General features: G+C 42.5%; 1 protein-coding gene across 1 annotated transcript in view; it reads right to left on the reverse strand.

Annotated features, from left to right (window-relative positions):
- Nucleotides 1-23663, reverse strand: part of PDE11A (phosphodiesterase 11A) — a 390891-nt gene that overhangs the window by 86629 nt on the left and 280599 nt on the right. The window contains exons 11-12 of the mRNA XM_036099160.2: nucleotides 5104-5250; nucleotides 4757-4864 (exon numbers count right to left, since the gene is read on the reverse strand). Coding sequence (XP_035955053.2) covers nucleotides 4757-4864; nucleotides 5104-5250 — 255 coding nt within the window. The remainder of the gene's footprint in view (nucleotides 1-4756; nucleotides 4865-5103; nucleotides 5251-23663) is intronic.

Consider the following 23663-nt stretch of genomic DNA (forward strand, 5'->3'; position numbering starts at 1 on the left):
CTTTATTATAGTCAGTTACAGAACAAAACATGTAGATCTCTCTGGACCTCCCAATGTGACAATCTACAAAAAAACTTAGATTTCTGTTGAGATTAGGATTCTGGTTACTTAGTGAAAATATTAATTCAAAAATTTAATTGGTTCTAAAAAAAATTTTAATTGAATTTGTCCTTCTTGGGAGGCCAGCAGGGTGGGGGTGGTGGGAGGGAAGAGAGGGAGTGAGGGAGATTTCCAACTGTGCTTCTCAGATCTCTTTCCAGAATAAATTTTCTATCTCAAAAATCAAGGACTTCTCTGAAAACAGCAGACAGCAGACAGCACATTATCCTCAAGCTGGTGAATAGGATGGATTTTTCTCCCTAAACGTCCCTTCTGCTCTCTAGTTTGAATTATCAATAAAATGACTTGGCTTATCTCTGAAAATAACCTTGTTGACAACACAAATATGGACTTAAACACGCTACCTCCACATTTAAGATTTAAGAAGCCCCCAGTAAATGTCAGGGGGTGTCAATGTGTTTGCTGTGATACTTGGTTATTACTAGTGTTTAACTGCAATCCCCCACCAGCGCCACGCCGCCTGCACCACCATAAATTTTAATGTGATCATGTGCTCTTCTCTTTTCATATCCAGTGAATTCTGCAGGATCATAATATTCTATATGAACCCTAGCTGAACCTTAGTGTGATATGAAGAAAAAACAAGATTTCTAGCAGTGATAGTTGTTCATCGTTTTATAGTTTTTTAAAAAACTGGACACTAGGCAACATGAATAATATTACCCTCAACTAAATCCACTCATTCAAATGCATCTCTTTTGAAAGAGTCCTACAGGATGCTGGGCATGGCCCAAAGTGCTAATGAGTACATTTATGGGATAGTAAAGAACACTGACTCTTAAGGAAACCTTTTTTTATCCCCCCTGGAGAATCTGTCAGAACTCATACATCATTTATAAAACCGAAAAATGTCTCCGCAACCTTGGCACTACCGCATACCTTTTATTCCACAGAATACAAACAAAAGCACAGTCGTTTTCCCTATCTGGTCTGCATTGTGAATAGGAGAGATGTGTTTCTCATTGTTCATTATGTATGTGCTTAATGGAATATTTATTCTACAAGCTTCCATAAATAAAGAGAATTTGTATAATTATTCTTGATCTGCAGGTTTTTTTCCTTGTTTTAGCCCCAAATAGTAACCGTACTGTGTTTATCCAAGGAATTCAAAATATTTGGTAAATTCTAACTACCTAAATATCTCTTTAGAAGCAAGGAATAATACTGAAGCTTTCATTTCTAAATTGGGAATTTCAGGCCAGAGGTGTAGAATAAATTAGTAAGTCATTAGCAGGGTTCCCAGTGAACTAAATTTCCACCGTTTTATATCAAATTGCTTATGCTTCAAAGCAGTTCATTCTTTTTCCCCATAAAGGAACAAAACCGATTTGTTACCTAGACATGAGGTTGAATACTTTTGCAAAACATAATTCTGAGTCAATAAGTTTATTTTCCACGTTCAAAATGATTTTAGGGTTAAAGGTTTGGCAGCTGGTGTGTAGATTTACTACTTGCTTGTCCTGTTGTACATGGTGTCATAATTTGCTCAGCAGTGACACACAACTATGCATCTTCCCACTCTCAGAGACAATGGGCTTAGAAAAATACATACGTGCACAGATACAAGGTCACATGGAGAATGTTCTAGTATTCCTGCTAACAGCTCTGTGGGCAAGGCAGTCATAATACAGTCTGACCTGATAGGAGGGGCTTTTTTTGGACACACTTGCTTTGGTGGTGCCTCTTTTAAGAAAAGAGTGTGGGAGTGTGTGCCTCATTATCTCCTGTCCTAGAAGAAAAGAAGTACTTCCAGGGAAGGTTGGGAAGGTTTTTTTTTTCCTCCTTTCTTGGCAACTGGCTGGGAAACTTTGCCTTGGAGCGCCATCTAGAGGAAAACTCAGCATATGTGCGCCATGCTTTCTTGGCTTTGTGACTCAGGCGGAACGAATCCAGTGTCGGTTGGTGTATGGTAATTTTTTTTTTTTAAGAGAAAATTCTGTTTCTAACTCAATGCATGGAAATAGAATATGAGATAACTAGAATGGAAATATAATCACTAATGAGAACAGAACAGTGAAAGCCCCTACTAGTTTTCAGGAGTGTCTGAAGCGTTAATACCTATTCTTGGAAGTGAGTAGGTTATCATTTTGCCATAAGCTGAGGTTGTATTCCAGAAATTAGAACTGATGAGTAAATTAAATTCATTTTTTCTTCACTGATCAAGTAATTTTTTTCACCTCTGTAATTATTTTCTTAGTTAAAAAATTCTCGTTAACCAGGTTGCCCATGGTCAAGTTGAAGAGACTGCTTGTGTTAGGTACAAAAGTTGATAATTTCAACCTATTGTAACCCTTAGTCAAGTTCAGCAAAATCTAATGAGCAGGAAATGATATCTTTTCCAGATGTGGCTTCTCAATTCAGTCTGAGGGAGAAAAAAATAACATTCACCAGTGTATTTTTTTCAAAGCCAGGGTGGGAACTTTAACAGAGAATTCTCCCCTTTTTGAGCTAGCATTAATACAAAAACAAAACCCAAACCTTCTCACACAGGGCTACTCTTCAAGGTTGCTGAGCAGACTTGCAAAAATAACTATACCCTTGAAATATTCTGGCAGTATGAATACCCCTGTTGTAATAACAGAGCTTGAGAGTTCTGCTTTCTTTCAGTTCCTGAAAAGGATCAAGATTGTACTTTGGAAACATATACTGAAGAAAACTGGGTATTTCCTTTTACTCCTAAGTGTCCTCCCTGACCCCACTGCTCTTGCTAACTTAACCCACCCCGACTATTTTAAGGCTTGTCATAGAAGTCTGTTTCTGTCTTTTACATCTCTAACTCATAATAGCAAGGCCATTCCTTTTTTTCCCTTCGTCGAATAAGGCTCCCGCTGACTTATTTTTGGCAAGTCACCATAAATCCATAGGTTCTCCAAAATAACAGGTTAACAATTTCTTTATTGAATGTCTTCTGTGAGTCCAACACATAAACTCTGCACACAGAAAATGATTCCTTGTCTACTGAGATCTGATATGGAAAAGCAAGATGAAAGTGCGTTTTTTTCTGTTGTTGTTTTGTGTGTGTGTGTGTATGTGTGTGTGTGTGTGTGTGTTTAAGCAACATTGGCACTTGAGCAATTAAGGCTAATAGTTCAAAGCATCTTCCTCCCTCATTTGCCTGGCCGACTGCTTTCATGGGGTATGTTACAGAAGGACAGGGTCAGTCCAGTTTTTCCAGGCCAATCTGCTTGCTCCTTAAGCAGCTAAGGATCCAAAACAGATGTCCTCCCGCGTAAAGTGAAGACATTTTGGTCCCATCTTCTCATGCTATATGCACATTGGCGTTCAAGTTAACCTAACACACATCTGTTGAAAACCTACCAAGTGTATGAGGGCATGCAAAGTGTTGGCGAGGCCCTCAGCAAAAAAATGCCCTCATTGGGCAAGCAAATGAATGTTGTTGAAAGAATAAGAAATGATCTCTTTGGCCTCAAGCTGCTGACTCTATAGCAAAACGAGGGACCTGTGACTTAAGATACACAACGGAAAGAAAGATACATTGTACTAGACACAGTGCAGAGATAGAAGTAATTATTGATGCTTGGGGAGATAGGGGAAGACTCAGGGAAAAACTGGCATAGATCAGTGCCTTCAAGGATGAGTAAAATTTTAATAGGCAGAGAACGGGACAGATCATTTCATAAGGAAGGAGCAGAACAGTACTTGCTCATTTGGCCAAAGAAAAATGTATATCATTTGGAGTTCCCTATTTTGGGTTTAAATTTCAGTGTGGGTACAAAGATGTAAGGTACTTAGATTTATGTTATAATAATTAAAACTTGTATTCTTTTCTATTTTATATGGTAAATATGTTTATACATATAAATATATGTACATATATCTACATACATGTGTATATATATAAAACCAAGAGGCCAGAGAAGCCAATATATTTAAGCCAGAAAATATTTTACTTGATTACAGTTTAACAGTGTAAGTGGAAATAAGGCCAAAACAAGCCTTATTTCTTGCCAGTAAATGGAGACGAATAGAAGATTTGGTTTCAATTTTTGCCACAAACATTTGCTTTTAGTTTAAATTCCAAGGCTTACCTCTGGCCAGTGGCTCTAACCATCTCCAAGAACCAGACTACCACCTTCCCTGGGTGACAGCCCCTAGAACAGAGATTTTAAGCCTCGTGTGCCCCTAAGCCCTAACAGCATTTGCTCCTACTTCTTTCTTCCCTTGCCTCCCTGGGCATCTCAGAGATGAGCGTTCTTTCAGGATTTCCATGTTTCTGTGGGTAATGTTCACACGCCCTGACTGTGGCTCACCAACCGAGAGAGTCTTAGCCAGGGATCCCTTATGTTTTGTTACTCAAGCCCCTGTCCTCTGCAAGAAGATTACTTTGAAAGTCCAAGCATTTCTTTTGTAAAAAGAACCAGTTTCCCAAGATAAAACACTGAAAAGAGGCTCAAGCAATCATGCCAAGACTACACCTGCTTCAAGGTGTCAGCGAGTTTACTGCTTTAAAGCCCAGAAATTGTTGTGAAATATATACTCCCATAACCAGGGCAGGTAAGTCCCAGTGTAAAATAAATCACGTGGCAATTTGTCAGAGAAATGGAAATGCGAAGGAGAAGGCCTCTAGGCCCCTACAAATGACAGATGACCTTCCACTGCTACCGAACACACTTACTGTGAGCATTGCAAACATCAGCTGGCACACGTTGAAGGCGTGTCTCCAGTTGTGGTACAGAACCATTCGGTAATTTTTCCTCACTGTCAACAGCCACCTACACAGTGTCTGAAATGGGAAGGGAAAGGCTGTATCAGGCGGTTGGATGTGTCTCCAGTGGGCTGTTATCAAAACGATGCCTTATGTCTGAGTCATCTTCACCACCCAAAGCCCTTCCACAAACCTCCCAGGGTTCTCACGGTAATCCCAGGAGGTGTGCAGGCTGAGTAGTATCATCCTCAGGTTGCCATTTGGGCAAGCTGGCTACCATGTTGTCCCAGGCAGATCGCCTTGTCAGAACATCTTACCTCATAGTCAATTTTAAATTTCTGTACCATCCCCAGCTCCATGAACATCCGGAGAGCAGCTGTGATCATGGCGTCAACATCAAGAGAGAAGTCATCAAAATGTATGTCATCGATGGCAAGTTCTGACACCAGAGGGACGTTGGCTGCCTACAAAACAGAAGACAGAAGTCAAGCCAAGTTCACCAGCTTTTCCAAAGCCCTCATCTTGCTCTCTCCTTTCCTGCTTATCAGACGTGCCACATAAATCAGACCTGACCTGCACTTACACTCCGATAGAGCTAAACTCTGAGCTGGAAATGTTTTTTGTTTCAGAGCTGCAAATGCCCCAAGCAAATGAAGAGGGTGGGAGGGGGGAAGGGAAGCTAATCTGAAGGAAAAATATACACACTGGATCTAGTCTGCAGAATTTAGAATACAAAGCTGTCTAGTTTACTGAAACTGCAGTCATACAATATATTCTGATGCATATTACAGAGCACTAAATGCAAGAAACATCTGGTTTTAATTGCTGCTATTTTAATTTTAATTGCTGCTATTCAGAGGAGGACATGGGAATACACCCCTTTGCCTTGTTTCTTGTATTCTCATATCCTTGCGTTGTGTATCCTTATTTCCGTTTCTTGTGTCCTTATACCTTGTAGCTCCGCACATGCCCTTTGTTACACACATGTTCTGTATATTCAGGAGGATGGAAAGGATCAGACAGAGCATCTCTGGCACAAAATGTTTTCTTAATAGAATAGCGACGTTTGGAGGATCAACACCAGCGTATGTTTCACCAAAAGAATAAATTTACAATATCGCTTAGTTTCATTCTACATGAACATCACAATGTAATTACAATACTGGTCATACATATTCAGGGTTTTCAAAACACTCACGTGAGGCAGCCGTCCATCAGTTGCCCCACACAAACTTAAAGGGAAGAACAAAATCTTAGGGAATCATTTTCATGCTGATTTCATTGGGTTCACCATATCCTTTGGGCCACTCTTGGTAGGGGAATAATTTCTACCTTTTCAAGCTATCGGGGATATTCTGGATTCATATTTCTAGTCTATTCACTGGGTGTAAATTACTCAAGGAGTTATCTTCACCCTGGGACTAATTTGGCTGAGCAATGAAATCCAACGCTGTCACTCTAAGCATTCTAGAAACCATATAATCAGTCCTGCCTTCCCAACTCCATGCTCCTCCATAAGAGTTTACATCTCTAGGCTAAAATCCGAACACTGTTTATTCCCCACAACACAGAAGAACAATGAACAAATATAAAAATATGGTACCGTATTAACTATATGCACACTGTTGTACGATAGGTATCTGGAACTTTTTCACCTTGTGTGGCTGAAACTCTGCACCCAATGGACAACTCCCCATTCTCCTCTCCCCTGCAGTCCCTGCAACCACCATTCTCCTTTCAGTTTCTATGAGTTTGATTACTTTAGATATCTCATATAAGGGGAATCAGGTAGTATTTATCTTTTTGTGATTGGCTTATTTCACTTAGCATAATGTCTTCAAGGTTCATTCATGTTGTACCATATGACAGGATTGCCTTCTTTTTTAAGGCTGAATAATATTCCGTTGCATGTGTATGCAGTTGACCCTTGAACAACATGGGTTGGGCTGCATGGGTTCATTTATATGCGGCTTTTTTTCAATAAAGACGACACAGTACTGTAAATGTATTTTCTCTTTCTTATGATTTTCTTAACGTTTTATGTTCTCTAGCTTACTTAATTGTAAGAATACAGTACCTAATACATGCAATATACAAAATATGTGTTAATCGACTGTTTATGTTATCAGTAAGGCTTCTGGTCAATAAGGATATTAGTAGTTATGTTTTTGGGGAGTCAAAATTTTACACAGATTTTTGACTGCATGGGGGTTGGCGCCCCTAACCCTCATGTTGTTCAAGGGTCAACTGTAATACATTTTCTTTATCCATTCATCTGCTGATGGTTTAGTCTCTGTCTTAATCAGCTTATCTGTCAAGCAATCATTTTCATATATCAGAGGTTTCAGAGTGTTAGAGGTTTTCCTTAGCTGTATGGTCATCTTTGATTTTCAGCTTCTGTGTACAAGTCAGGCTCTAATAGCTCCTGTTAAATCTCCTGCAGCCTTCTCTGGAGGGGGAATCTAACTGACCTGTTTCCTTGGGAAAGCCACCAAATGTGTGGTATCTTCAGGACTTTGCTCTTCAGCTACTCAGATTCCCCAGAGAAGAATCTTGCGGGTGGAGCCTGGCTGGGAAGGGGCTTGGGGGAGGAGCCCCAGCACTGGTTGCTAGCCCTTCATTCAGCCCTGTGTGCAGGCTGTAGGCCTACCCTCAAGCTCTGCGCTGGAGTCTCCCTAACCCAAAGAGCAGCTGTTATACACTCTTAAGCTACACACAGCTCTCAGTGTTTATGAAGTGGAGGCGTGAGACAAAGGATCTGGAGATGTCACTGTTTCTTAGATTCCCCATTTTCCTGGACATAGTCCCACCCTCATCCCTACTTCCAAAGGTACTTAATTAGCCAGTTCTGGAGCTATCTGGGAGGGGCTCTGTGGTATAAATTTGTTTGTCTCTCAGCTTTTCCCATGGCTGGCTTATTTTGGCTTTCTTGGGTTTGCTAAATTACTTAGTATTTATCCATCTGTTTTCTAGCTTTCAAAATTTTGTTATTATTAAGTCCTCTCCCAATTTCTTTTTTTTTTTTTTTTTAAAGATTTTATTTATTTGACAGAGAGAGCACAAGCAGAGGGAGAGAGAGGGAGAAGCAGGCTCCCCGCTGAGCAAGGAGCCCGATGTGGGACTCGATCCCAGGACCCTGGGATCATGACCTGGGCCGAAGGCAGCCGCCTAACCAACTGAGCCACCCAGGCGTCCCAAGTCCTCTCCCAATTTCTTTGTTTTTGAGAATTTATACCCTAAAAAAAAATTTCTTCATGATTTTTTAGTGGGGCCTGAGGCAGGAACAAAAGAAAATGAGTCAGTTTACTCTACCATCGTTATCCAAAAATCATTTAAATTGTGTTTTTAAAATGGTGCCTTAAATGATCAGCTTGGAGAACTCAGAGGTAAACTGGCCTTTGGTTTTTAGTCCCTTTGTTTCTACGTGCATGGGCCTGGCGGCAACCGTGCACACCCCTTTCTCTTATTCTGTACCCCTGTGTCAATCCTGACCTTGCCTTTTAGGCTGTAACACTCTTAGAAGAGGATGCGGTGTTTCTTTCCCTTAGGGAAACTCCAGAACGACTCTCTACTTCCACCACATGTTTCAAGGGCTTTCTCTCTACTTAGAATATCTGTGCTCGTGGTAGTTTGTTCAAGTTCAGACTCAAATACAACTGGAAAACCACTTCCCAAGAGGGTAGGAGCCCCGTCCCCAAAGACACAAGTGTTTCTGCTCTCAGGAGAAGAGTCTGGTCCTGCGTTGGCAGAGGAAGTCCAACCCCCTCCCCGCTGGTTGCCGAGGAGCTTATGTGGCCGCGGAGGCCGTGTCGCTCTCCAGGTGGCCCCTGTCTTGTGGATTATTAATAGTGTCGTCTCTGATGCCATTGTAAATCCTCTACCCTTCAAAGGCACTAAATTCACTTAATTATCTTAAAAATTAAAGAATATAGGCATTTTTTCATTATGAAATGTTAATGGAAAGGAAATAAGAACATTAGGTTGAAAAATGTAGGGTGACCTCTGGTTCACCAAGACCCATACTTATTGACCTTGTCTTTTTTCCCCTAACAGGTTGATTGATCCACAGTTAAATCATACCAGTCTATGGATCACCCCAAGCCCTGTCGTAAACCCTTGCTGGCACTTGTAGATGCAGAGAAAGTCCCCAGCCTTTCAGAAATGGCCAGTTTCAGCTATTTTGAGAAGTATAGATAGTTTTCATCCCCACTCCTGGGTTCAAGAGCGGTTTCTGGGGGAAATTATGAAGAATTAAGAGTAGGGTGTGTCCTGAGGAGGTGCGCATGGAGATCTCGTCTGCAAAAGAGTTGGGAAGAGCCTTCTGTTGCCAAATGTCCTTGTTATAGAAACACAAGCTCTGCATATCTTCTGATAAGTAGAGAATGGGATCACGTCTTCCAGACCTATAATTACTCTAGACATAGGATATTAACAAAACAAATCAAAGTCAGTTTCTCCAGTTGTCAGTCTTCAACTTTTAAATATTTATAAGGCACCATATCCCTAAATCAAAGAAGAGTGCTACAATCCAAAGTAACTACTGAATTAATAGCCAGGAAATAACATTTGGATAAAAGAACAATTTACTTTAGTGCAGCAATAAATGAAAACACAGAATTATGAGTCCTGGAGCTAATTTGAATGATGTTCCAGAAGTGGGACTCTGGCTGGCTGGGAGTGCCTCTCCCATGCCTCTTCTTTGTGTGGGTCTTAATAGTTCAGTGGTTATCAAAGGAAGTCATAAAACTGCCTCCTCTAAAATTGAAAAGGTAGCTTTGCAAAGAGGCCATAAAATGTTAAAATACAATCCTGGATCCCCTGACACATGAATATTACATTTTGTGATGTTCAGAAAGTGGGAAGAAACAACAAAGTGGGTGGTGGTCCAGGCCAAGCATTTCAAAGGCAGAATGACTTGTCGCCACTCCAGCCCACTCACTCACGGGCTCCTCTGGACAAGAGCAGAAGTTGGGGGCTTTAGGATCCTGGGATTATGGAAGGCAGGGGACCGGGCTGTGGGGATGTGGAAGGGACTGCGACGTTCTTTATTTCGCCACACTGTTACAGCTCTTACCACATGCCAGGCACTGTTCTGGCACCTTATGCATATTAACTCACTTGCTCCTCACGAGGACCCGAAGAGGTAGGGAATATTTTTAATCCCATGTTACAGACGAGGCCACGGGAATAGATGATAGGTAATCTGTTCAAATTTGCACAGTGGTGACTGGCAGAGGCAGATTTGAACCTGGGGCATCTGGTTCTAGAGACTGGTTCCCAACCACTATACTGCCTCTAAAAATGGGCTGCTGCCAAGCCAAAGGGTCCCTCATCCCTGTTTTATGCAAGCTAACTTGGGTGCACCAGGAGCGATGTTTGGGACTTAGATCCAGATAATTATCGATCCATTTTTCATGATGAGCAGCCTGGAACCATTTGAGAGGACAATGTTTTGGTCTTACATGAATTCATTTGGGAAGTCTCTAGGTCCACAACTGCCTTTAGAATAGCCCCGGTCGTTAGCATTGTTTTGATTAGAGGGAACACAGAATCAGTTCAATACTCCCAAGACCATCCTGAAAAAAATAACTTCTCCTCTGAGGGAGCAGAAGCAGACTTCAGGCAAATGACATCAGCTTCCGACGGGAAAGCAGAGCATGCATGGGGCTGATACTACCCTTGGCCAGGCAAGAGTAAGGGAAGCAGCAAACAGGTGAGATGCTGGGCGGAGAGCAGGAAGGTGAGGGATCCTTCTGTGTAGACAGGATCCTTTTGTCAGAAACCTGGGAAGGTTTCTCTGGACATTTGGGTTGCAGTTGAGAAATGCTTAAAACATATGCGTCACTCAGGTTTTAGAGGAACTAACAGTACTAGAAGTAGTAGTTTAGGTAGTATACAGTCATATTTCTGGTGGCGAAGAGTGACATCTTAACGAATTTCTGCTCTTGCTCAGGAAAAGAGGAAACGATTTCTTATTAATCCCAGTGCAATGTTGCTTTCCTAAATCAACTTTCAAACGGGAAAGTTGGGCTATTTGGGAGCCCACAACATGTGACATGTGTGGGGAAAGATACGGAATTCAAAGGAGATAGCGCAACAAAGTTCCAGCAGCGAGCTGCTCAGCGGACGGAGGAGGTGCGGGCCGCCCAGCACGTTTGCAGGCGACACCCACCTTGCGTGTCTACAAAACACCGCCAGAAGCCACAAAAGGCTATGAAGCCAGCTGGTGGCCTGGGTGGCAGTAATGTGAAGCTCTGAGTCGTGTTCCTGGGGCCAGACATACAATAAGGAGATGACCAAACACTGCAGCTCACGGGCTCAATTTATATGTGGAAACAGTAAAATTTAGAACATAAGAGAGAATATAAATGTCTAAGAATTGTCAAGAAATATTTTTAAAAGAAGAATTATAAGGCCCTATCCTATCTCAGGTTAAAATATAAACATAGTATATTTTAACATGCTTATATGTTAAAACATAGACTTTATGCCTTTAACTCCGCCCACACCATTTTTTATTCTGTAACTCCCTCTTCAAATACCTCTAAGTGTTCAATGTGGCCTGCTGAATGAAGTAAAATTCCTTAGCTTGGCATTCAAGGCTCTTCGTAAACATTGCCCATCCAACGTTACCATCTTCCAGTTGTCTGTGGAAGCATCAGGCGGGGCATTTCATTATCCTTATTCTCATCTCTCCCTCTCTGTTTCAGATTATTCTACTCCCCGGCCCCCACCATGGGGTTTGACTTCTTCCTTACTCTGTGCCAACTGAAATTCAAACGCCATCTTCTTTACAAGTTCATTTCCATTCATTCATTCCTATCTCATCCTACAGTGATGTCCTTCTCTGCAGTTATAGAAATCACTGTAATATTTACAGTCACTTTATACTCTAGGGTTTTCACGTATACCCTTTAGAGCAGGAAGTAGGTAGGTCCCTGAATCAGGTACGCAGATTGGTTTGAATGTGATTATTTGTAACGGGGGGGGAGGGGTCCATAGCTTTCTTCAGACTCCTCGGTGGTTTAACATGGGTTCTGTAGCTTGACAAACTCACCAGGTGATCTTTCTGTACACGCTGAGGGCTGTTTCCTACCAGAATCTTGGTATACATGAATACTTAAGCTTCACCTAAACAGTGGCAATGCTTCCCATTACACAGCTAACCAAGTCAAAGGGCATTTTATGTATTTGTCTTTTTTAAGTGCATAAAAGCAAGGAGGATTTGTAGTCAATAATCACTATATTGAAAAAGAGAGGAAAGTTTAAAGAAATACGAACTCTTAGGTACAGTATGTCCTTTTTCTCACTAACCTTTAGTTATTCTCAATTACTGCTTAATTCACTTTGGTTTTCTAGGCTTGAGTACACCTATTACTTTGAATCTCTTAATAGGAGAATGGAACTTCTATCATCTCTTGACATGTGATTTTCAGAAATTTCCCCAGAAGTTAAAAATCTTATATTTCTGTTTGAGCTGTTCTGGTTAAACAATCTCAATGCTACCTGTTTCCTATTGATCTCATGAACTGCCTTTGTTATCTTTTATGCAACAGCATAAGCCTCGGGAGGCATGATGCCCACAGATTTTTCTTGTCATGGTGAGAACAAAAAGTAAAAGAAACATTAGAGTGGGTGTTCCTTTTGGAAACAGAGAAACTTTCTTTTATGTGATGTCTTTTTAACACTGGCTCTTTCATATTTCTAATGTGCCCTTCTTTTTTATGTTTATCAATGAAACAGTCTCCACAGCAGCACTGAACATTTAAATACTGCATTTCAACAGAAACTGGTCATTTTTAAAGAGATTTTATTTTTTCTAGCATGTAACATTTAAGATAAAATTAAGAGCAATTCGATATAAGTTGTGTGTGTGTTTTTTTTTAAGGTTATCAAGTGTTTCTTCTTTAACACATGAGATATCCCAGGTCAGACAACGCAGTATCTGTTTATATATTTTCATGTTTTCTGTAGTTTCTTTATGAAAGAAGATTGTTTAAGAGTACAAGATTAATCCATCTTGCATTGAGTACATTATGGTGGTCTTAAAGGCAGTGGGTAAGGTGAGAGAGAATTAGCACTAAGAGATGATGATGTGTTGAATCTTTAATTTAAAATCAAGCCAGTGGTCCCTGAGTGAGGTGAGCCCTGTGGAGTAATTTTTCTTTTAAAAAATGTTTCTGTTAGAAAAATGTTTCCTGTTAGAAAAAAAATATGGTATATCAAAGTATTGTTTTATTGTTGCTGGTGGTAGTGTTATATACATAACCTCTTTGTTCCAAAAAAAATGTTTAATGTGGATTTCAAAATCCATGCAATAACAAAGAGTAAGAGAAAATAAAAATAGCCCAGAAAGAGAAATCAAAGAGAAACTAAGGATAGGAATATAAATCATGATCAGAAGTGAAGTTACTAGATAAAATGCATGCCCTAGCGTCAAGACATTTGTAAGGATAGCCAGAAATTTGTCTGTAAGCTTCCTAGCAACCACTATAAAGAGAATCTGGTATGTTAGATAATTTACAGAATTCATAAGATTTTTTAAAAAGACAGGGCTAAGGAAACCCATAGAGACACAGCTATGCTGTCTCTGAGTCTACAGAGAAACGTCTCTTGTGGTTTTTAGGGAAAAATTTCCCAAGCCATTAATTCTCAAAGAGTGGACTCCAGACCAGCTATATCACCACCTGAGAACTTGTTAGAAATGCAAATTCTGAATCAGAAAACTCTACTTATGTTTAACAAGCCCTCTGCTTCTGATGCTTGCTAACTTTTGAAAACCATTGTTGTGAACACGATCCCTTCAAGAAGCACAGCAGCAAATTACTCAGAGCTGGGGTGGCTTGGGCGGTGTGCAAATTTGGGGGATGGAAGGCAGAGTATAAGGGGTTCCTCAATGAAGTGAAAAACTGCTGATTGATGAGGGTTTGCTATGCAATTCTTTGGACGTTTTCTTTCTTTCTTTCTTTTTTTTTTTAATAAAAAAAGAAGATAGTAGGAATGGACTTTTTCTATGTTTGAAAATTTTCCTAATAAAATGCGGGGAAAAAAATATTCACTGCCAACAACTGATAAAGCATCAACCTAACAATACTGTCCTCTAGGAAAAGGTTTGGCTCTATAGGGATTTGTGCAGTTATGTTTCTAAAGAGTGTGGCTTAAATTCTAATAACTGTTTTTTCTTGAAGCTATTTATTTACCTTGTAGCTGCCTAGAACTCTCTTCACAACAGATATGGGCTCTAATCCTACCCCTGACCCTACTTGCTAAGGGCCCTGGGCACGAAGTTGAGGTAAGCCTGAGACTGAGCACGCTCCGTGTAGACACAATAAAACTCTGTTGTGCGGTTGCTGTGAGGAGTAAATGAAATAACCCCCACTCAGGGTCAGGGTCCAGCAGTGTTTGAAAATAGGAAACACTAACTAATAGTGACTGTACAACCGTGGTGGTTGTTGGCATGCTGTTGGTGTACTTGTTAGTAATTTTTATACAGATAGCCTCAAAGAAGGAAGGAGTGGATGTAAAGAATTTCAGTGACTAGACCCTGAGGAACCAACTCTACCCACTCCCTTAGGAGACCTCTGAATTTCATTCTGATTCATTGAACACACCTGTGTTGGGTGCCCAACCCAACGACAGGCACGGTCAGCACCGGCTCCAGATATATTTCTGAAACCAGTGTGGTCCCTGTGCTCACGGTCTGTCAGGAGACACAATGAAGCCGACAGGCAGTGACAATACCATGTGGGAAGTGCTGTGAAGGGGGAAACACAGGGCACTCTTGGAATCCCTGGGAGAGTTTGATGAAATAATGCCGCTGCCTTCATTCTAAATCATCATTAAACTTCTGCTTTATAAAGCATATTGAGAATAATTTAAAATGTTAAAAATAGTTACTATGATGAAAAGGTTCTCAAGTTCATAAAGCTTGTATTGAAACCTAAGAAAAGATGCAGACTCCATTCCCGAGATGCTCATGGTCTATGCAGGGAGAAAGAAGAGGAAACAGAACTATTAGTGACAAATTGGAAGCATAAAGTTCAGAGGTAACAAGGGGAGGGAGCATAGAGGAGGCCAAGAACCACAGTGGAGGAGGGTCAGCTGATGTGGGCATCGAAGGATGAATGCAAGTTCACCAGGAGCATTAGGAAATATGGACGATTGCAGGCAGAGAACAGCACGGACAGAGTAGAGCTCCCATCTGACCTGCAGATGGCACAAAACCAGGAAGCACAGACCTCCAGGGCCCCAGGTTGATGACAGTGGCTTGATTCAGGACTTGCCCTAATGGGCCCTTAGAGCCTGGGAGGCAGCAGCTTGGCCAGGCTCCCATCTGCGGTCCTGGAGCACAGCCTGGGAGTGTGTCTTGCCTGTAATTCTAGGACTGACTTCCGCTCACTGTCCCTGCCAGCCTGCTCCCTTGTCCCTGGACAGTCACAGTCTCTGTCCTCTGTAGTCAGAGCTCCCAGAAGCTTACCTTCAAAGCTCTGGTCACAGTTTTTGTTGTGGCAGGTGATAGGCTGGGGACTTTTTTTTTTTCCCTTTTTTTGCTGCACGCAGCAGCAAACACTTTCTTTCCTCTTCTGGGAAAACGTGAAGATCAAGCAGCCCTCTGAGTCCTCCAGGAAAAGAAACTTGTTCTCAGTTGAGTGGGGCTCTGAGTCAGTGGGCCATCGGGATCTATTTTGAAAGAACCAAAGGAGCTCCTGGGGGAGATAAGAGAAGGGGTAGGAAGAATGTCGCCACCTCACAGAGGTCACAGAGTGGGGTAAGAAAGGAAAGAGAGAGTCTCTGGGAGCACAGCAACTGATCCCGGGACATCTGCGGAAGAAGTAGATGCACCTAGCAAAGGACCGCCATGGAAGCATTGTTTGAGCTTCCAGGAGCTACACGGTAGCTGAATCTGGATTCACACACGGATTGTCCTGCCTTTGCTCAAGTGGATACCCCCCATTGTTTGCACTCAGGGATTCACCAGCTACTTGTCCATGGGAGACTGGTGAAGACTTTAGCTCATCACTGTCAGCACCTCATCCGCTGGCCACTCAATGGGAGTGAGACTTGTCTGAGCAACAGCACCTCTGCCCAGTCCCCAAACATATAATACCTAAGGCCACCAATAAAGCCAAGAAAGAGGGGTAGGGTCCCAGGTACCTGGAGGAGTGCTGGTGGGGGTGCTCTGCACACCTGAACTTGGGTGGGAAGCTGGATGATGACATCTCTGCATCATCAGTAATGTGTTATGTAATTATTTGTTAAAGGTCTGCTACAGGAAGGTAGGGATTGTGTCTGTCTTGTTTACTTTTGTGTCCTAAGTGTCCAGGATAGTTTTGCAGGGCTGTGCCTGGCACCTGGAAGAAACTCACTAAACATTTATTGAATGAGTGAATGAACACCCGATAACCTCACTGAAAGTTATCTTACTCATTCTCCCCAAACCATGCCACAACATCCTCTTGTGGATTTGAGCTTGTGGGACCTACTGCCAACCACCTCTGTGAATCCTTCACATGGAGACACACACACATGCAGAAATCCAAGCTCAGGCAAAATTAAGTGAGTCAAGTAGCCTTCTAATTTTGCATGAAACTAATGCACTATTTGTAGTAGGAGACTCCCATGATGCCTGTTACTGTTGTAGGCTACTTGTAGTAGGAGACCCACAGAGGGACCTCTGAGCCTATGGTCCTGGTCTTCAGGCTCCAGTCTGAGCTCATCAGCCGTGTGACTCTGAGGGGCAAGAGAGCCTGCTTCATCTCTCCAAGAAGGAGATAAGTCCTTGCAGTGGATGCATGAGGGCAACATGGTGACCCTGTGAGGTTACCATGAACTTCTTCCCATGTCTTAGTAGTGGGAGGATCGGAGGATGTTTGTGGTCAGCCAAGCTTGGGTTGACTGCATTAGACTTCAGAGTTTGGAGATGTGAGATATGAATACCCTAAAGCAAATGTGGCCCATCCAGCCCAAGAAATTGCTACCTTTCATCTCGGCCCTGCCAGAGCCACCATCCCCTCTGTATACTGCTTCTCTGACTCACACACTTGGTTGGATCTTAATAGCCTCCTGCTCACCTCAGCCTCAACTTGCTGCGCTGTGAGTGCTGCTTGATCCTTGCTGCCCCCCTCTGCTGCAGTATTATCCAGCAGAGGAAAGGCTCAGCCACTGATGCTTCTTCCACACTCTACGGTGCCTGGCAGCTTATCGGATACCTAACAGGGACTCTGTAATTGTGTGACGAGTGAGGATAAACTCTACACTCATTGGTAGTTTATCCAAGTTCCTAAGTCCACCCGATGAATACTCAAAGAGGAATAGGAAATTAAAGAATATTACAAAAGAGATTTATGGAAGATAACCTAGATCATCCTCTAGGAAATAATACAGATTTTACATCAAATAATATAGATTTAATCAACATTGTTTCCACTTAAAAGAAAAGGACACTTCAAATGTCAGCTTCTTATAAATACCATCTACTCCAACCAGTAGCCACTCTATATTAGTTTTAGAACAATCTAGGCATCTTAGAAAATAAAACAATGCACCCAACATTGTTAACTTCTGCTATTAGCCTTGGCATGCTGTAATTTTTTCAAAGGTTTGGATTTAGTGAGCAGGCATAGATGTTAATTTCACAAACAGAAACTTACAAAAGACTGTCAGAAATTCCCAACTCTTGGTGGGAATAATGCAAAGAAAAAACTGCAACTTTATGCACAAATATGATCTCAACATGGGTTGAATTGATAATCACCTACACGCCAGGATGGAGGTCGGGGGAGATCTACAATTCCAGGTGAGCTCTCTCCTGCCTGCCTGAAACAGCACCGCAAAAGTGGTGTTATTTCAAAAAGTGAGGCTGTCTGGGACATCAGCCCCTGGTGATGAGTCAGGGTTTAGAAACCAGTAATAGGGACAAGGTGGGTTGGTTCTGCACTTTATTAACAAATGGCTAAAGACGAAGGAACATCATACTCCCTTGTTTCTGTGGTTTGAAATTACAGGCTTATTAAAGAATTTCCACTAATAAGAATTCATAGGAACGAGCAAACACTAATGCTGAACTATAATACCTAAGGCACAGAGGACACCAAGGGGCATGGAGCCTGGAGACCAGTGAATAGTAGAGAAGGATAATGTTGGGGGATCAAAGAGAACTGGAAGCTCAACTTCCTCTCTTTATGGTTTTGGTGGAAGTCCATCTGCCTCTGCCTTGTGTGTGCTGGGATGATGGGTCTCAATGCTCTCTTCCAAAGTTCCACACCCACCATGAGAACAGAGCTACAGAAGGGGAAAACTTGAACGATGAGATTAAAATTAGAAGCTAACAGCAACAGTGGGCTATACTGGGGGTGAAGAGGATGGTGTGAGTCAGTGATCAGGACTGGGCTTTGTTTCGGTTTTCCATTCATGTTACTGGCCTGATCCTATGCTTTCTCCCCTTGTTCCGTACTCTGAATTCCATACTCCTGTTGGCCTGCTACTTGGGGTTAGGAGTCCAATCTGTCTCCATGGACATCTGTGGCTGACCACCCAATCGTCATTTTCCAGTGAGCTGATTAGAGTACATATTTCAATATTCATGTATTCAGTAGAAACTATTTCCCATCCTGTGCATCAAAAAGTATAGTAGAGCCTCGTTGTCACTTCTGACACTAAGCATCTCTCTGCTGTTGCCTCAGCATGGAGTTGAGTAGCTTCTTGGAGAAAAACAGACTCAACTTCCCACATGTTTTTCATGGTTCCTCTATGCTGCAAGATAAATAAGAATTTATGTGCTTTTACTTATAGATCCAGTAAATATTTATATTGGTTTGTGCCATAAAAGCCCATGAAGCATTCTAAAAGAAGTTTCTACTCGTAGGGGTGAATAAAGCCATTACCTGCAGTAAAGAAGCAATCTGTCAAGTGAGGAAAGTGGGGTGTGGTGCTGATTCCTCAGCTACAATTCCCTGTCTTGAATCGCACTTGGATTTATTCTCAGATGGACGGAGGAGCTCCTGAAAACACACTCACACATACCTCCATGCATGTATTGTCATGCGCACACGTGCATGTACGCACACACACACACTTTATTTTTAATTTGCTTTTTGACTTCTATCAGATATTTTATTAGTCCTTTGTGTCCTGCCTTTTCGTCAGGCCGTCCCCCACACAAATGAACATTTGGTGGTATGCGTTGCTATCTGACTCCAGCTAAATGTGCTGGATTGGACAAAAATATTTTGGAAGTGAAATTATATCTAGAAACCCACATGCAAGGGTCAGTGAAAATAGTCATAAATTTAACAACATGAATAATTTTCATTTAAACAATTAAGAACTCAACCATGTTTGAACAGGTTGGCTATTTTTATCAGTTCCTAGTAGCATACGCATTAGATGAATTTTTTTTTTTTATCACATGATGCATTTCTTGAGATGTACTATATACCAAGCATCATGTGAAGTGTTTTATAGCATCTCATTGAATCCTCTAACAACCTGATGGGTAATGTTCTATTATTAGGCTCAATTTAGCCCCACTTAGCATTAATGAGAAAACTGAAGTTGAGAATATAAGTAACTTCGCCAAGGTCACATAACTAGAAAACTGCTGGATCTGCCCCTGCCCCCAGTGTGTGTAATCATTACCCTATACCATCTTCGCCATCATCTGAGTGCTCTCTTAGCTTACATTCTCAGTGACGCTGCCATGGCATTATTAATCCCAGATGTTCTCGTCCATGCAGTACATATGTGTATGTTTATCTCTGTAAGTCTGTCTCTCATCATTTATAAGTTCCATAAGGAAAAGATTAAGATTCTCAAATGCCAGCAATTATTATAGCCTAGTACTCCTTTCATGGCTTAAATGGGGGTTGGTGGTATGCTCAGTGCATACTGTCTGGGGCCAATAGTTATTTATGTCTTTGAATCCGAGTTTCGCCACCTACTAGAGCTCTGGCCTTGGGCATCTACTTCCTGTTCTGAAAAAGGAGCGTAAAAATAACTCTCATTAAAAGTGTCAAGTGAGATAAAACACTTAGCACAGTGCCAGGCTCCTAGTAGGCCCTCAGTGGATGGCAGTGTATCAGTCTGCTAGGGCCGCCACAGCCAGTACCGCAGACTGGGTGACTTAAACAACAGGAATGCACTTCCTCACAGGACTAGAGGCTGCAAGTCCACGACTGAGGTGTTGGCAAGGTTGGTTTCTCCTGTGCCTCTTTTCCTGGCTTGCACGTGGCCTTTCCTCAGTGTGTAGGCATTCCTTATGCCTCGTCCTTTTCTTTAAGGACACCAGTCATTTTGGATTGGGGCCCCTCTTATGATCTCACTTAACCTGAATCACTTCTTTAAAGGCTCTGTCTCTAATCACAGTCACATGCTAATGAAATGGTTTGGGTTTCTTTCTTTCTTTCTTTCTTTCTTTCTTTCTTTCTTTCTTTCTTTCTTTCTTTCTTCCTTTCTTCTTTCTTTCTTTCTTCCTTTCTTCTTTCTTTCTTTCTTTCTTTTCCTTCTTTCTTTCTTTCTTTCCTTCTCTTTCTTTTCCTTCCTTCCTTCTTTTTTTCTCTTTCTTTCAAGATTTTATTTATTTATTTGAGAGACAGAGAGAGTGAGCGAGAGAAGAAGAGAGAGAGAGAGATAGCACAAACAGATGGAGGGGCAGAAGGAGAAGCAGACTCCCCACTGAGTGGGGAGACCGATGTAGGGCTCAATCTCGGGACCCTGGGATCATGACCTGAGCTGAAGGGAGACGCTTAACTGACTGAGGTGCCCTAGGGTTGGGTTTCAACATATGAATTTCAGTGAGGGATGGGGTGGGACACAATTCCATTCACAACAGGTGATTATTATTTTGCAGATGAACTGAATACTAAATTTCCAAAAATTCAGAATAAATGATTTATGTCAGACTCAAGAGTGGTGGTCCCCTTCAAAAGTATCCTGATTACAATTCCAGTCCTTCCTCTCCCTGGTTTCTTAGAGAAGACAATCTAGAGAGGCTTTCTCTCCCCAGCAAATTGTACCATATTCACTTTGGAAAGAAATGCTGGGGTATCCAAGATACACTGGAGGAAAATATGATTCGTCAAGTTCAAGTTAAACATCTCAGAAAGTAAAGATCGGGGGAACTGTAAACTTGTCGAACATGAAATCAGCCTGCCCGTTCTGCCAGGGAAGGTGATCCTCTTGTGGAGAGCCAACAACCAAGTCATTCTTCAGCCTCATATCTTGTGGAACAAGCCCTCACCATCCCTGTGTTCCTATCATTGTACCTCCCTTATGTAGAAAATTACTGCATGGTGGTGCTGTTGAGAAAAGGCCAGGAAAGATTTTTCATTCCCGCAGAGCCCTGGTGCGTCAACCTCAATCCATCTCACCCCCATGGGGCTCCATCTCTTGTCTATCTCCCCTTATAAAGCCCTCCCCGGTGTCTCTAACCACCTGCAATCTCTCCCATCAACTTTCCCAGGATATTTTGCTCTCTTCTCTTCTATAGCATTTACCATAGTCTGCTCTCTGTTCAAGTTGTTGTGTATTCATTCTTTCGCTCATTCATTCAACAAATCTTTAGTGAGGGCTTCCTGAGGTACTTTGCAGAGCGCTGTGTCTGAATTCATTTTTCCTACTAGACAGGGACTCTCTGAAGGGCAGGACAGAATAGGAACGGTGCCTACTTCATTTTTGTACCACCCAGGGGGCAGCCACTTGGCAGGCTTTCCATAAGTGTTAGCTAAATTCAATTGCCAGATGTAAAAGGATACTTTCTCTGAGAACACTTTCCTCTGAAGGAAGAGATGGGTAGGAAAGTAAGAGGTAGCAGTATCTTGAGGTTTGAAGAAAAGCTCCATTTCCAACAGACAGTAGAGGTAATAGAGGTTTCAATTCTCAACCTCTGTCCTGAGAGAGGGGCCCCCAGGTGAAAGGGATCTCGGCAGAGCTGGCATGACGGGAGGGCTAAGGACCAACTGTGTCACAGGGGAATTACCAGGCAGCTCAGTATCAGCTGCTCTTCCCTCCTCAGCTGCTTTTGGAATTTGTGGATAACATGTTTCTGAATTCGTGTCCTGACTCTACATAAACAGCAGTGATTTAGTGATGTGCAGAGTCGCTTGATAAAGCTGTCTATAATGGTTTTTCTTTCATTCTCCTTGGAACAAGGAGAGGGATAGAAGAATCAAAGCTTAATACAGAGGCTTGATTACAGACACCAGAAGTAGAACGTAAGTTTTAAATAATGGGACTTTGCTGCTTTCCTGATTTTCTGGTAAACTCTCATAGTCTCTGATTATTGGGATCATTGACTGTTAGCCCGCACAAGAGTTAAGTGTGCAAATACTGCTCTCTTGGTTTTGGCTGTGCAGAAAAGGAGATCAGAAGAGGACATGTGTGGAGGGCATAGGGCTGACAAGGGGAGGGGCAGGGAAGTGAGGGATGAGGGAAGGAAACTGGGCCATCAGGTGCTCACTGTATGCTCTGAACTATGCAAGCATGGGATAAGAGGGCTCAGGGGAGAAATGCCTCCAAAATCAGCCTCACCTGATTTAGGATGGCCAAGAAGGAGTAGTTCTCTCAAATCCTTTGAAGAGAAATGAAAAGAAAGGAACTGGCATTTTCTGAGTGGGTACCACCACAGCTAGTTTCTCTTTGAATATTCACGGTCCCGCGAGGCTCAGATTGGTTGACCAACTTGCTGGTAAGAAGCCCAAGTAAGTTGAGGCATGAGAGCTCTGAAGGGAAAAGGGAAGGGAGGGGTGGAGTAAGGGTTCAGAGAGCTTTATCACTCTCACAGCCAGGAACCAGGAACGGGTTGCTGAAGAGGCCCGATGTATGAAATTCAAGTTGGAAATGAGAGAATGTGTTAGCAGGAGACTAAATCTATGTCAGCCTTGGCTGGGCGAGATGGCTTGTACTTTTCAGGTATCTGGATCATTCAAAAAGAAAAATAAGCTAGCTGCCACCTGGGGTCCAGACCACAATGGGGCTTCCCTCCCCTCCCTCCTCCTCTGCCCCTGCACCAGCACTGAAACCAGGCAAGAAGGGCTGGAGACTTCCACATTTCTAAGACCAAAGTGGGGCTCCAGCTCAGGATACACAGGGAGGAAGGAACCTTGAAAGACTAGACATGGAAAAAGGCAGAGATCCAAGGGAAGAAAAGAAAAGAGTATGTGGGAGAGCGCTGAGAGAAAGGCAGGAGGAGAAATATGCTCTGGTGACCTGGTAGGACATTCCTGAGGTCTGCTGGTGATCCTCTGTGCTGGGGGAGACTGCTGAGGAGGGGGACCACTCACAATGTTCCATGCTTTTCTTGACTAGGTAACATTAGATAGATTAGCATGAACCTAAGGTATGTTCAAACCTCCTTTAAATTCCTCTTCACGCTATGGGAGGCAGGAGGAGAAAGAACATTCCCGGCTTCCTGAATCACGGAGGACCGGCCAGGAGATCAACCAGCCAGGAGAGGCAGCGGACCACTGGTCCAGGTTACGTTATTCAATCACTGTCTATCAGGGGACTTTCCTGATTGGGCCTCTTCATGGGATAACTTCTGAAAGGGATGCGCAGTGACTATGACAAATGGTATTATTATTCTTGATGAGTTGCTTCTCTCCATGTGAGAAGATTCTACGTGCCTTTGCACTTTGACCCTGTGCCTCCCGTGGGATGGCACTACTTCTCTGCCCATTGACCTCAGGCTTGGCCATGACTTGCTCTGGCCCATGGGATGTGAGTGGGGTGAGTGTTTCACTTTGCAATCATTCACTTTGGGTACCGAGCTCCCGGGAGCCTGGCCTCCAGCCCTCCCTGCACCGAAGTCACTGCACTTCCCTGCCAGATGGGCTAAGGGTAGCACTGGCAGTTTGCTAAGGAGTCTAGGCCAAACTGTGAG

Source organism: Halichoerus grypus, chromosome 4 (assembly GCF_964656455.1).
Source record: "Halichoerus grypus chromosome 4, mHalGry1.hap1.1, whole genome shotgun sequence".
NCBI lineage: Eukaryota > Metazoa > Chordata > Mammalia > Carnivora > Phocidae > Halichoerus > Halichoerus grypus.